The 14,419-nt window shown below is 44.7% G+C and overlaps 2 protein-coding genes across 3 annotated transcripts in view; both read right to left on the reverse strand.

Annotated features, from left to right (window-relative positions):
• Positions 1-640, reverse strand: part of RAVER1 (ribonucleoprotein, PTB binding 1) — a 49,308-nt gene extending 48,668 nt beyond the window's left edge. For both annotated transcript variants that reach the window (XM_077470210.1, XM_077470209.1), the window contains exon 1: positions 382-640. In XM_077470210.1, coding sequence (XP_077326336.1) covers positions 382-603 — 222 coding nt within the window. In that variant the 5' untranslated portion in view covers positions 604-640. The remainder of the gene's footprint in view (positions 1-381) is intronic.
• A 10,407-nt stretch (positions 641-11,047) lies between these two features.
• Positions 11,048-14,419, reverse strand: part of TYK2 (tyrosine kinase 2) — a 114,061-nt gene continuing 110,689 nt past the window's right edge. Inside the window, 1 exon segment of the mRNA XM_077470212.1 lies at positions 11,048-13,353. The gene's annotated coding sequence lies outside the window, so the exon portion shown is untranslated.

The following is a 14,419-nucleotide window of genomic DNA, read 5'->3' on the forward strand; positions in this document are numbered from 1 at the left end:
ATGGCAAAATAGCACTGTTTAACCGACGGTGCCCACACTCCCCCAGTGTGAAAGGGATATTAAGGGTGGCGCTGAATATATATATACATATACATATACACATACACACACATATATACATACATACATACATACATATACACACACACACACACACACACACACACACACACACACACACACAATTGGGATGTTGATGTATTTTATTACAGACAGTTGATAGTGAATGGAGAGGATGGTATATGCCAGTGTATTGGAGGGGAGGGGTACACAGGTTTCTATCATTCTCAAGATTTGCCCCACAGAGGTGACCCATTCCCAGGATATAAAGGGGGGGGGGGCACAGGGGACCATCCCATACCCACACACGGCCCTCCTCACCTGGTTGGCGATGTCTCCCGGCAGCCCCTTGATGAGGATCTTCCTCCGGTTCCTCACCTCCCTCTTCATCCTCTCCACCCGGCTCCGGATCTCCTGGGGCTCCAGCCGGGGCTCCCCCCGGCACTCCTCCTCGGGGATGAACACTTCCCCGTCATCGTGCCCGTCCTCCCAGCCCCCGCCGCTCGGCTCCACGGTACCTCTAACGGACACGGTCGCTGCCATCTTGACAGGAAAGTTAGTCCACCTGAGCACAACACTGGAGCTGCGCCCTCATTGGCCGAGTTTAAACCGGCCGGGGGAGGGCGCGCCGATTGGCTGCTTCGGACGCCGCCCCGCCTCCCCTGCGTTGGCATGGCGATAGGGGCGGGATCGGAGGGCAACGTGTGGGGAATCAGGAGAGGGTTTAGCGTTTCAACTCTGTGTGTGACCACGTGACCCGCTGTCACCAGAAGAACTGTGTGTGTGATAGTGTGTGATCAGCTGAGATGTGGACGGTGTACAATACATACCTCCTCCTCCTACCCCTCCCCCCTCCTCCTCCTACACTGTGAGCATCAAGTGAGCTCATTATTGGGGTGCCGCCTTTTCTTCATGTCAAACCCCACTTTAGAGGCGCACAGCAAATTTTTTTTTGACGGTATAATTTATACATATATGTATTTTGCAATTAACATTTCTAATCATATTCAATTAATCACAAGAGTACCCTTTACACCAGAGTCCCCCTTTAAATCGGAGTCCACCAAGTCCCCCTTTACATCTAAACTCACCGAGTCCCCCTTTATATCTAAACTCACGGATTCCCTCTTTACATCTAAACTCCAGCGTCCCCCTTTACGTCTAAACTCACAGAGGCCCCCTTTACATCTGAACTCGCATAGTTCCCTTACACTGTAAGGGGGGACTCTGCAGACTCTGATGTAAGGGAGAACTCTGGGGCTTCTAACATAAGGGATGCTCTGAGAAGCCTGATTTAAAGTGGTGTTGCCATTAAAAAAACAAAAAAAAATTAAAAGTCAGCAGCTACAAATACTGCAGCTGCTGACTTTTAATAATCGGACACTTACCTGTCCCAGGGTCCAGCGATGCGGGGGATCAAAGCCCCGCTCGTTTCCCCCCTCCGTTCGGCACTGCCGGCATTGTAACTGTGGGCGCCCGGCTGTGGCTTCACAGCAGGCACCCACTGCGCATACGTGAGCGGCGCCACGTGCTGTGATTGGCCGCGCATTCATCTGGGACCTGTCACGTGTCCCGGATGATTGACAAGAGGGAGGGGGCAGAGGTGAGCCCCTCCTGCGCTGAGGGGAGTGACATCACAAGCCCAGGCACTAAATGAAGGAGGCAGACTACTAGAAACAGCCATTTAGAGGTGAATAAAAAAAAAAAAGACATTTCCAAATGTTTATTTTTTATTTTTTTTCGGAAAATTCATGATTTTTTATTTTTTGGGGTGCAACTCCACTTTAAGAGGGAACACTGATAAGTCTGATGTACAGAGAGGACTCTGATGTAAGGGGAACACTGTGGCCTCTGGTGTAAAGGGGAACTCTGATTTAAAGGGTGCTCTGAGAACCCTGGTTTTCCTTAGTGTACTCACTCAGAGGCGGGGGAGAGATCAGTCATGGACAGGGATGGATGGTGAGCGCACTCACCCCTTGGCAGTCAGCACCTCTCATCCAGATGGATCTGAGGCTTGCTGGACTTTAAATTTCCAGCCTCCACTTTCCTTTCTGAGTCACAGCCCTGGGGATTGGAGTGTGGGCAGACACAGAGGGGTAGGGGCAGGAGGAAGAGGAGTAGATCAAGCCTGCTCTCCTCTCCTGTCTGGGGGTGGGGGGATTGTTAGTGCTGGCTTTGGGCAGTGTGAAAGAGAGTGTAACAGACTGACTCTCGACTTATACAACTGCAGCCAGCAACCCCAGGAATAATGTGTCTGGGTTTCAGGCGTTCGGAAACCCGGACGCATGGTTCCAAACCCGAACTGTCCGGGTGAATCCCGGACAGGTGGCAACCCTACTCCTTATTCGGCCAACTTCTTATTCAGATAGGGTCTTTATTCACAAAGTGATTATTTACTAAACAATCCTCTGCAAAGTTTATAATAAAATTGTGAACTTTAGCAACAATTCTGTCTCTCTAATGGCCATGTATTTAAAATTATCTAAAGGTGTATTTAAAGGGGTAATTCCGAATAAATAACTTTTTCTATAGGAGAACCATCTTGGCTCACCCATGTGACTTGTTTTCATATAATTGGGCATCCTTCTATAAGACCCCTTTCACACTGGAGGCGTTTTTTCAGGCGCTTTAGCGCTAAAAATAGCACCTCAAAAATGGCTCAGCTGCAATCCCAGTGTGAAAGCCAAAGTGCTGAGCTGGCAGGGCTTCACAAAAAGTCCCGCAAGCAGCTTCTTTGCAGCGTCCCTGCCTATTGAAATCAATGGGCAGCGCCGCCGAAGCGCTAGCTAAGTGTCACTGCAGCTGCATTTTGTAGGCAGGTTTTAACCCTTTTTGGGTCGCTAGTGGGGGTTAAAACCGCCCTCTAGTTGGCGAATAGCACCGATAAAATTACCGTAAAGCGCCACTAAAAATAGCTGCACTTTACCGCCCACGCCCGGGCGCTTTCAGTGTGAAAGGGCTCTTAGAGTTCAATTTGGCCCGAGCCAAGTGATATAAATCCTAAAATATGGCGCCATGACAGCCATGCATTTCAATGGGAAATTTCAAATACGAGGCCAAGCTATTCCTATACAAAAACCATCTTGGCTCACCCAAATGCCACTTGTTTTTGGAGTTCAATTTGGCCCGAGCCAAGCGATATAAATCATAAAATATGGCGCCAAACGTGGCACTATGACTATAAAACAAGTGGAATTTTGGCGAGCCAGGGTGGTTTTCATATAGGAATAGCTTGGCTTATTATTGGGATTTTCCCATTGAAATGCATTGGTGACAAGTTTGGTGCCATATTTCATAGTTTATATAACTTGGCTTGGGCCAAATTGGACTTTCCTTTATATTAGGATGCCCAATGAGTATAAAAAAGTGGAATTTGGGTGAGCCAAGATGGTTTTAATTTAGGAATTGCATGGCTTCTTATTCAGAATTTCCCATAGAAATGCATGGCTTTCAGGGTGACATATTTTATGATTAATATAACTTGGCTCAGGCCAAATTGAACTTTCCTGTATTTTGGGATGCCCAATTAGTGTAAAACAAGTGGAATTTGGGTGAGCAAAGAAGTTTTTCATATTGGGATAGCTTGGGTTCTTATTCAGAATTTCTCATTGAAATGCATGGCTGTCATGGTGCCATATTTTACAATTTATATCACTTGGCTCGGGCCAAATTGAACTTTCCTACAGTATCTCAAAAAAAGTGAGTACACCCCTCACATTTTTGTAAATATTGTATTATATATTTTCATGTGACAACACTGAAGAAATGACACTTTGCTACAATGTGAAGTAGTGAGTGTACAGCTTGTATAACAGTGTAAATTTGCTGTCCTCCTCAAAATAACTCAACACACAGCCATTAATGTCTAAATCACTGGCAACAAAAGTGAGTACACCCCTAAGTGGAAATGTCCAAATTGGGTCCAAAGTGTCAATATTTTATGTGGCCACCATTATTTTCCAGCATTACCTTAACCCTCTTGGGCATGGTGTTCACCAGAGCTTCCCAGTTTGCCACTGGAGTCCTCTTCCACTCCTCCATGATGACATCACAGAGCTGGTGGATGTAAGAGACCTTGCGCTCCTCCACCTTCTGTTTGAGGATGACCCACAGATGCTTAATAGGGTTTAGGTCTGGAGACATGCTTGGCCAGTACATCACCTTTACCCTCAGCTTCTTTAGCAAGGAAGTGGTTGTCTTAGAGTTGTGCTTGAGGTCATTATCATGTTGGAACACTTCCCTGCAGCCCAGTCTACAAAGGGTTCATGCTCTGCTCCAGTATGTCACATTACATGTTGTTCATGGTTCCCTCAATGAACTGTAGCTTCCCCGTGTCGGCAGCACTCATGGAGCCCCAGACCATGACACCCCCACCACCATGCTTGACTGTAGGCAAGACACACTTGTCATTGTACTCCTCATCTGGTTGCCTCTACACACGCTTGACACCATCTGAACCAAATAAGTTTATCTTGGTCTCATCAGACCACAGGACATGGTTCCGGTAATCCATGTCCTTAGTTTAAAAAAAAAGTGAATAGGGCAAGCAGAGCACATTTGCAATGGATGTTCACCCCAGCTGGTACTACCCTGTTTCCCCTAAAATAAGACCTAGTGTGATTGTCGGTGATAGCTGCAATAAAAGCCCTACCCCCCAAATAAGCCCTAGTTAAAGTCCTTGTAGGTCTTCTTTTCAGGGTAGGGCTTATTTTTGAGGAAACAGAGTAGGGCTTATTTGGGTGGTAGGGCTTATATTGCAGCAAACACCGACAATCACGCTAGGTCTTATTTTAGGGGAAACAGGGTATTTACAACAAAGAGGTCCATGGACCCAGGGAGGACCAAAATAATGAAGGTCTCTGGAGCCAGACCGAAGGTCATTCACATTGCTGGATACACTGAGGGGAGGTTGACAAATTGTATAAAAAAAAAAAAAAAAAGAGAGATGTTGTATTTTAACCACTTGCCTGGTGGGCACTTTCACCCCCTTCCTGCCCAGGTCAATATTTTCAGTACTGTGACATTTTGAATGACAGTTGCGTGGTGTTGCATTGCTGTACCCAAGTTAAATTTATTTATTTTAATTTTTTTTACACAGATTGAGCTTTCTTTTGGTGGAGTTTCATCACCACTGTGTTTTTTTTTTTTTTTTTTTTTGCTAAAAAAAAAAAAAAAAAAAAAAAAAAAAAAAAGGACAGAAAAATATTGAAAAAATTGTTTATTTTATAAAATTTTGTAAATGTACAATTTCTCTCCTTCACTGATAAGCTGCACTGATTGGCAGCACCGATAATCAGGACACTGATGATTGGTGCCCTGATAATCAGTGTAGATGACCCTGCATGCATTGCCACTTATTGGCTCTCCTCTCACGCTGTCAGCACAGAGGATTGCAGATAACAGTGTAAACAGGATTTGCCAGTTATCAGCTGTGATTGGACACTGCTGATCAGGTAGTAAAGAGCTGCTGTAATTGGTTCTTTAACCAGATCTGGGATCATCTGTGTCTGGAGGACACAGCAGCGATCACAGATCACTGCCAATGCACGCCGCAAGGGGCGCATGGGAATCTTGATCATGGAAGAACATCATATGCAATGTGCGACCTCGCTGTAGCCATCATTCAGCTAAATCGCAGTCATGAAGAGGTTAAAATCTCTCTAAAGCCAGAGGGTTTTTTTTACTTTTATGCATAAAGGTAAAAAAAAAAAAACAAAAAAAAAAAACACATCACTGTGTAGCTACCCTCCAGCCTCATATCTATCTCTATCTTAGCTCGATGTTGATTCAGCGATGTGCACGAGAGCAGGGTCATTGCTCTCGCTCTCCAGTGCCGGGTCTGTAATTTCCTTTGAAAACACCACACGAGAGAGGCTTGCCATACTGTGCCTTCCTAGCAACTATGAATGGCAGAGCTTGTTTGTCGTAGTAACAGCGATCGATAAAGAGGCCTGAATAGCATGCGATTGCGCATGTACGAGATTTCGGCAGGGGAAACGAGGAAAGGCGGAAATTACATCATAGGAGAGTCAGAAATCAACAGCAAAGATGGCGCAGCCAATTCCAGGAAGAGGATTACATTTATTAACCACTTGCCGACTGTCAAATGACAGCCAGGCAGCGTACCTATTGTGGCAGGAGGGCGTCATATGACGTCCTCCCATTTAAACAGGGAATGCACGCGATCGTGCACGCGCATCCCTGTTCCTTTGGTGGCGGCGTGTCACGGAGACACCGCTCGCCCCTGAGGGGGGCGAATAGCCATTGGGTATGGCTGTTTACCACGTGATCGGCCGTAATGAAGTCACAGCCGATCACAGATAGTTACACCCCCACTGTGCATGGCGCCTGATCGCGCGTGCACGGCGTGTTCCCAGGAACACTGCTCGTCACCGACACTGGTATACAGCCATTGGCCAGTTGTTTACCCACGTGATCCGCTGTGATCGTTTCACAGCCGATCACTAAATGTAAACAAACTGCGGTAACGAGATGTTACCAGGTTCTCCTCCTCACACACCGATCGTGTGTGAGGAGGAGATTGCGGTAACATCTCGTTACCGCTTACAGTGTACACCAATCACACTGATTCCCCCCCCCCCCCCAATAAAGAGGACCTGTCACCACCCATCACAGTCCATCAGAGTACCCGAGTACCCGTCACAGCCCATCAGAGTACCCGAGTACCTGCCTGTCACAGTCCATCAGAGTACCCAAGTACCTGTCACAGTCCATATGAGTACCTGAGTGCCTATCACCGCCCTTCCGAGTACCTGCCACCAGGCCATCAGAGTACCCGAGTACCTGCCACCAGGCCACCAGAGTACCCGAGTACCTGTCACCAGGCCATCAGAGTACCCGAGTACCTGTCACCAGGCCATCAGAGTACCCGAGTACCTGTCACCAGGCCATCAGAGTACCCGAGTACCTGTCACCAGGCCATCAGAGTACCCGAGTACCTGTCACCAGGCCATCAGAGTACCCGAGTACCTGTCACCAGCCCATGCCTCATAGAATATACGTTGGGGTGTTTGCTTTCCAAAATGGGATCATTTTGTGGGTAATTTCACTGTGGTGGTGCTCCAGGACCTTCAAAAGTGTGATAGGTAGGAATGAAATGAGATGTGTCATTTATGCTCCTAGAATGTCTGAAGGTACTACTTCAATGTTCGGCCTCTCTATGTGGCCAGGCTGTGTAAAAGTCCTACACATGTGGTATCGCCTTACTCAGGAGGAGTAGCAAAATGTGTTTTGGGGTGTAATTTTTGCTAGATACATGCTCTGTGTTAGAAATATCTTATAAATTTACAACTTTGTGTAAGTTTCAAGACTCATTATGCCTCACAGATTATATGTTGGGGTGTTTGCTTTCCAAAATGGGGTCATTTAAAGGGCAATTCCATTGTCCTGGTACTCCAGGGCCTTCAAAAGTGTAATAGGTGGCTGTGAAATGAGATGCGTCATTTTTGCTCGTAGAATGCCTGAAGGTACTACTTCAATGTTGGTGCTCTGTATGTGGCCAGGCTGTGTAAAAGTCTCACACATGTGGTATCGCCATACTCGGGAAGAGTAGCAGAATGTATTTTGGGGTGTAATTTGTTGTATGCATATGCTGCGCGTGAGAAATAACCCAATAAGACAATTTTGTAAAAAAAAAAAAAAAAATCTTCATTTTGCAAAGAATTGTGGGGAAAAATGACAAACTTAAAAAAAACTCACCATGCTACTTACTTAATACCTTGGAATGTCTACTTTGTAAAAAGGGGTAATTTGGGGGGTATTTGTATTTTCCTGACTTGTTAGTGTCTCAAGAAATGATACACCTGATGTACTGAAGGCCTGATCAGATGTGATCAATTTTCACTGATTAGCACCATAGTTTGTAGACTCTATAACTTTCACAAAGACCAAATAATATACACTAATGTGGGTTATTTTTACCAAAGATATGTAGCAGTATACTTTTTGCCCAAAAATGTATGAAGAAAAATTACTAATTAGCAAAAATTTATGACAAAAGCAAAGAAAAAGGCATTTTCACAAAATCTACATTTTATTTTATGTATAGCACAAAAAAAAAAAAAAAGAAAGCTCTATTTGTGTGGAAAAAAGGACGCAAGTTTCATATGGGTACAGTGTTGGATGACTGAGTAATTGTCAAACTGTGAGTGTATGCTGAAGGCTGAAAATTGGTCTGGTCAGGAAGGGGGTGTAAGTGCACTGTCTTGAGGTGGTTAACCAATAAAAAAAATGTTTCAAAAGTACCTTTTTGTAAACATTACTATGTCAAAGCCATGAAAATACTTTGTTCTCCGCTTATTTTTATTTTTTCTTTCCAATATTTTCAGTTTACTCCCGCTGTATCCCCATTCAGATCCACGCTATAACTGAATGACGGCTACATCGCAGACCTACGGCATGTGCTGTGATCACGAAAGTCAATGAGACCTGGGTGATCACAGATCGGAGCAAGGGGCCAATCCTGGCCCCTTACCACGTGATCAGCTGTCAGCCAATGACAGCTGATCACGTAATGTAAACAGAAGATCGGTGATCATTTTTTTTTTCTCTCCTCACGCTGAGAAAAAAAAAAAGCTGATCCCCGGCTTCTGTGCAAGGGACATCGGTCCTAAAGAGGAAGATGCACAGCTGCCTCATCTGTGCCCACCAGTGCCGCCTGCTAATGCCCACAGTGCCACAAATCAGTGCATAACAGTGCCAGCAATCAGTGCATAACAGTGCCACCCATCAATGCCCATCAGCGCACATCCATGAAGGAGAAACATGAACGGTTTGCAAAATTTTACAAAATATAAAACGATTTTGTATTTTTTTTAATTTTTTTTGATTTCGGTCTTTACATTTTAACAAAAAGTAAACTCAGAGGTGATCGAATACCACCAAGAGAAAGCTAGCTCTATTTGTGGGGGGGGGGGGGGGGGGGGATGATAAAAATTTAATTTGGGTACAGTTTTACGTGGTCATGCAATTGACGTTCAAAGAGTGACAGCGCTAAAAGCTGAAAAATTGGTCTGGGCAGGAGGGGTGGGGGTTTAAGTGCCCAAGTGGTTAAGCATTCCCTTCACTGGAACCAAGGGGCCCAACCCCTGTAAAAACAACCCCACACCATAATTCCCCCCTTCCACCAAATTATTTGGACCATTGCACAAAGCAAGGTCCATAAAGACATGGATGAACGAGTTTGGGGTGGAGAAACTTGGATTGGCCTGCACAGAGTCCTGACCTCAACCCGATAGAACACCTTTGGGATGAATTAGAGCGGAGACTGCAAGCCAGGCTCTCGTCCAACATCAGTGCCTGACTTCACAAATGCACCTTGTGGACGGCCTTCCCAGAGGAGTTGAAGCTGTTATAGTTGCAAAGGATGGGCCAACTCAACATTGAACCCTACAGACTAAGACTGGGATGCCATTAAATTTCATGTGCATATAAAATACCCAATACTTTTGATAATATAGTGGGGTGGGTGTGTGTGTGTATATATATATATATATATATAAATAAATAAATAAATACACACACTATATTATATATAATTATCTATCACACACACACACACACACACACACACTATAATATATTATTATATATGGCCGCCCCCTCTTTTCCTGCGGCCTGCCAGGTTGTGTGCTCGGATACAGGGTCTGGTATGGATATTTGGGGGGAACCCAACGTCTTTTTTTGAAGCGGGGTTCCCCTTAATATCCATACCAGACCTGAAGGGCCTGGTAATTGAATTAGGGGGAACCCCACATTTTTGTTTATTTTTTTTATCAATGAATTTCAATGACTACTCTCTATATTACGGAGAGCCGACAATTCATTATAGCCGCGAGTGATTTTAAATGACTTTTTCCTGCAGAAATGACACTTTGTGCAGAGACAGTTCTAAGCATGGGAAACATGCGCCCCTTCACAGGCATACTATACACACCCCACAGGTATGAAATTTAAAAGAATATTACACTATTGTTTCACTTTAAGCATTATTAAAATCACTGCTCCTGAAAAAAACTGCCATTTTTAAAACTTTTTTTTGCATTGATACATGTCCCCTGGGGCAGGACCCGGGTCTCCAAACACTGTATGACAATAACTTGCATATTAGCCTTTAAAATGAGCACTTTTGATTTTGAACGGTCCCATAGACTTTAATAGGGTTCTAAAGTTCACACGAAGTTTAGGTCCGTTCACAGGTTCTGGTGCGAACCGAACAGGGGGGTGTTCGGCTCATACTTCCTCGCCACCCACTGCTGAAACAGAAAGATTTCCAACACGATCTGCAGTTTCTAAAGAGTGTAGAAAAGGCAAGGCAGCAGACATACATGTAAAACTTCTGTAGGAGGATTTGTTTCATCTCTGTGCATTATCTGAGGCTGTTCACTTTACTGGGTATATGTGAGGGATTACATCCACTTGGAGAAGTAGGGCCCAAAGCGCTTCATTCTGCACTCCTGTGACCCGACATCACTCAGCCTGTCCAGATTTTGGAGAGATCCACCCAGATAGCAGCTGTCTCATCCTCTGTGTGCCACTGAGAGCCTGACCCAGCAGCCCCCTCCACAGCCAAGCACTCCAGTGAGCACTTGAGGGGCAGGACAGAGCAGAGAGCCGGTGACTGAAAGTCGCCGGCTCTCTGCTCACTGAAGAACCAATCAGTGGTCTTTCATCGCTTGGTACTTGTTCTTAGAGATACTGATGCTTTATACCGCATAGACATGGATGAAATAGCTATGGATGTTCTTTAAAATTGTGTTAACATGGGATCTAAGAACATCATCACTTTTAGCCAACCACCTCCTCCACCTTCCTTCAGTGCACCCAATAGGGAAAAAAACACAAAAAAACACATCCAGCCCCCCCACACATGAACCCTGAAGATTGTACTTCTAGCATCAACAGCAGAACTTGCAAATGTATCACTAGAATGGCCCCAAGGAATACACAAAACATGGCTTCCTTACACTTTGTTTAAAGGAGTTTATTCACATCATAGGGCAAAAGGTGTCAAAATACCTGATAAGCAACTTATTTGAAGGCAAGTTCATTTTTCTTTTACTATACAACTTAAAGCTGAACACCAGGCAAACTGCTAAATACACAGATGAACTACACATAATGGAGCTCTTCTACTGTCCATCTAGTCCTGAGATTTACACGGCTCTGCCAAATAGCACAGCCTGACTTTACTGCAGTTAATACAACCCAGGTCACCTCTTTGTCCCTAGTCTGTAGTTGGAGAATAAAAGGTATGAAGGAAAGGAAGTCCCTAGTCTGATTGGAGAATGAAGGAAAGGAAGTAAGTCCATAGACTCATTGGAGAGTGAAGGAAGGAAGGAAGGAAGGAAGGAAGTCTGATTGGAGAGTGAAGAAAAGGAAATCCCTAGTCCAATTGGAGAAGAAAGAAAGGAAGGAAGGAAGGAAGGCTCTAGTCTGATTGGAGAACGAAGGAAAGGAAGTCCATAGTTTATGATTGGAGAATGGAGGAGAGGAAGTCCTAAGTCTGTGATTAGAGAATGGAGGAGGGGAAGCAGCAATGGTGAGTAGTCCCTTTGCCCAATCTGCTCTCTCTCTCCCCCTTTCAGAATATTCCTTGTGCACTGCAGAAGAACTGACTGGCCCCAAGTGCTGTCCGTCCGTCCTTCTCCCAGTCTGGGTGCTGCTGTACAGGGAAATACAAGATTCTGACACAACATTAAAATAAGGGACTTGCACTACTTTAAAGTAAATACATGTAAAATACTTTTTTGTAAAAAAGGCGCACACAATTGCATTGATTGATGACTGGTGTTTTTACATCTGCTTAAAGCACGGTTTAACTCTTTCACTGCCAATGCCGTGTACAGCATGTAATGGCAATGTAGGGGTTACAACAAGCTCCTGGCTGCTACGGCTTTAGATCAATGTGTGATGACCCTCTCTGCCACCCACATTTTATTTTTTGTTTTATTACAGGTACTTTTATAGCGCCAATTTATGCAACACTTTACATATTGATTATGCATTCACATCAGTCCCTGCCCTCAAGGAGCTTACACTCTAAGGTCCCTAACTCACATTCATACATACAAGGGCCAATTCAGACAGGAGCCAATTAACCTACCAGCATGTCTTTGGAGTGTGGGAGGAAACCGGGGTACCCAAAGGAAACCCAGGCAGGCACAGAGAGAACATGCAAACTTTAGGCAGGTAGTGCCGTGGTTGGGATTGGAACCAGCAACCCCAGTGCTGTCAGGTAGAAGTGCTAACCACTTGCTACTGTGCTGCCTGCCATGGGAGCTCGGGGCCAGTGCTGCCTACATACCCCTGGCATGGGAGCTCGGGACCACAATAAACATGGTCAGGGTGGCGAGCGAAAGCCGATGGAAGAAAATACATTCTCTGATCTGCTCTACAATGAAGAACTCTGGATGCAGCCAGCTCTCAGCACTTCTAGGTTCTTCTAGAGTTGTCAGTGTGGCTAGGTAATCAGCTGAGCAGTCTACTCTTGGTCAGCTTCAGCAGAGGGCCGGGGAGACATTAGGGGTCTAATAGCCTTCACAGGCTGTTAAGGCTTCATTGGAAAGTACAGGTCAAGGCAAAGAGAAGCAACCTATGGCAATTTAGCTCTTCTGGGCCTACAAGCCAATGACTGGCAGAGCCTGCTGCTTCTTGTAGACTCACAACAGTCGAAATGCCACAGGTTGATTTATCATAGAACAAACAGATATATAGTCATTTAAAATACTGCATTATTGCACCAGCATTTCAGCATACATTTTGCTTTAGACATTTAACATGCATTGCAAACATAAACCTGCATCTCTGTGCAAAAAAATTAAAATAAAATAAAAATAAAAAAACTGAAGCTGCGACTCCATCTAGCCACAGAGCAGTAAACAAGACTTCCAAAAGTTCACAGTTCTAAAGTTCAAATTTGGTAACATATGCACCGTATAGCGTTCAGTCACATGTCTGGCCGACCCATGGAATAGATCTCATTGGGCCACAACCCAGTATGGGATACAGTGAACAAGGTTGGGTGAGGGGATATGTTACATTGGTAAAGTGGTTATCACTATTCCAGTGACAAAAAAAATAAAAAAATAAAAATAAAGCAATTCGTACACCGCTGTCTTCATAAATTGGCTCCAATAGTCATTAGTCCATTGTACGGGATGCCAGATTGCACACTTGCACAGCGTTGCATATTTCCTACGCTTTGTAAGTAGCATGTCGCGTTAAAGATTCAGGTTCAGTACTTGCATATTCCATCATCTGAGCAAAACTTGGCTAGAAAAAGAAAGATGGGGTCAGAAAAGAGCAAGTACACATAGCTTACAAATTGCTGCATGCAGAAAGGTGAACATTTGTTACATTGCAGATCATCAATTCTTAAAATGTGATGGCTGCATTAGTTTTCTTTTTTAGGCACTCTTCATTTATTTCCACCACATGATCTGGCTAGGAAGTCTGTTTTTCAACAGACTAGGCTGTCCTGTAGATATAGCAATCAAATTAGAGAGATGTGTCAAATCATCTAGCACTGACAGGGGTCCATACAATAATCAGCTTTTATTTATGTAAAGCCTTTATCCCAAAAAAAAAAAAGGTTTGCTTATAAAGTGTTAACTGGAGTTTGGCTCCAATTTGATAGTCAGGTCCATCTAAATCTGCTAGTCCATCTAACACTACCCTCCTCCAGATTAACAATGATGCTATCCAAAAGGCGTCTTGGTAGCCTCTTACTCCAGAATGTAGGCACTCTAATACAGGAGGTGTGTTACTGGGCATGCAACACTAACCATGTGACATTTTTATCATTTTATTTTGGTGATATTTAATCACTGCTGGTTTTTTTGTCAAAAAATAAATTCTTAGTTTGTCGTAAATTTTGTAAAGAAGTAATTTTTTCTCCTTCACCGACGTGTGCCGATGAGGCTGCGTTGTTGAGGCGGCACTAATGGGCACCAATAGGCAGCACCGATAGCAGGCACTTCTGCCGCTTTATTGTAATCAGTGCCCTCTCTTGCTGTCCCCTGCGAAGAGATGCTGCTGATCGGCTCTCCTCGCCACACACTGTCAGTGTGAGGCCATGACAGCCGATTACCAGCATCTCCGTGTTTACATGTGACCGGCTGTGATTGGACACAGCAGATCACATGGATAGAGAGCCATGTCAGTGATTCTTTACGGCGATCGGAGTCGTGCCGTGTCTTAGCAATGGGGGCGGGCGCGGCCATTTGGTGGAGATGTCATATGATGTGCACCCAGAACGAGAGCCGCACCGTCCCTCCGTCATTTGACAGTGGGTGGGCGGCAAGTGGTTAAAGAGGTTGTAAGCCTCCTTGTGTAATTT

This window comes from Lithobates pipiens, unplaced genomic scaffold, assembly GCF_037356315.1.
Source record: "Lithobates pipiens isolate NorthernLeopardFrog02 unplaced genomic scaffold, aLitPip1_a1.2 Scaffold_8, whole genome shotgun sequence".
NCBI classification, from domain to species: Eukaryota; Metazoa; Chordata; class Amphibia; order Anura; family Ranidae; genus Lithobates; species Lithobates pipiens.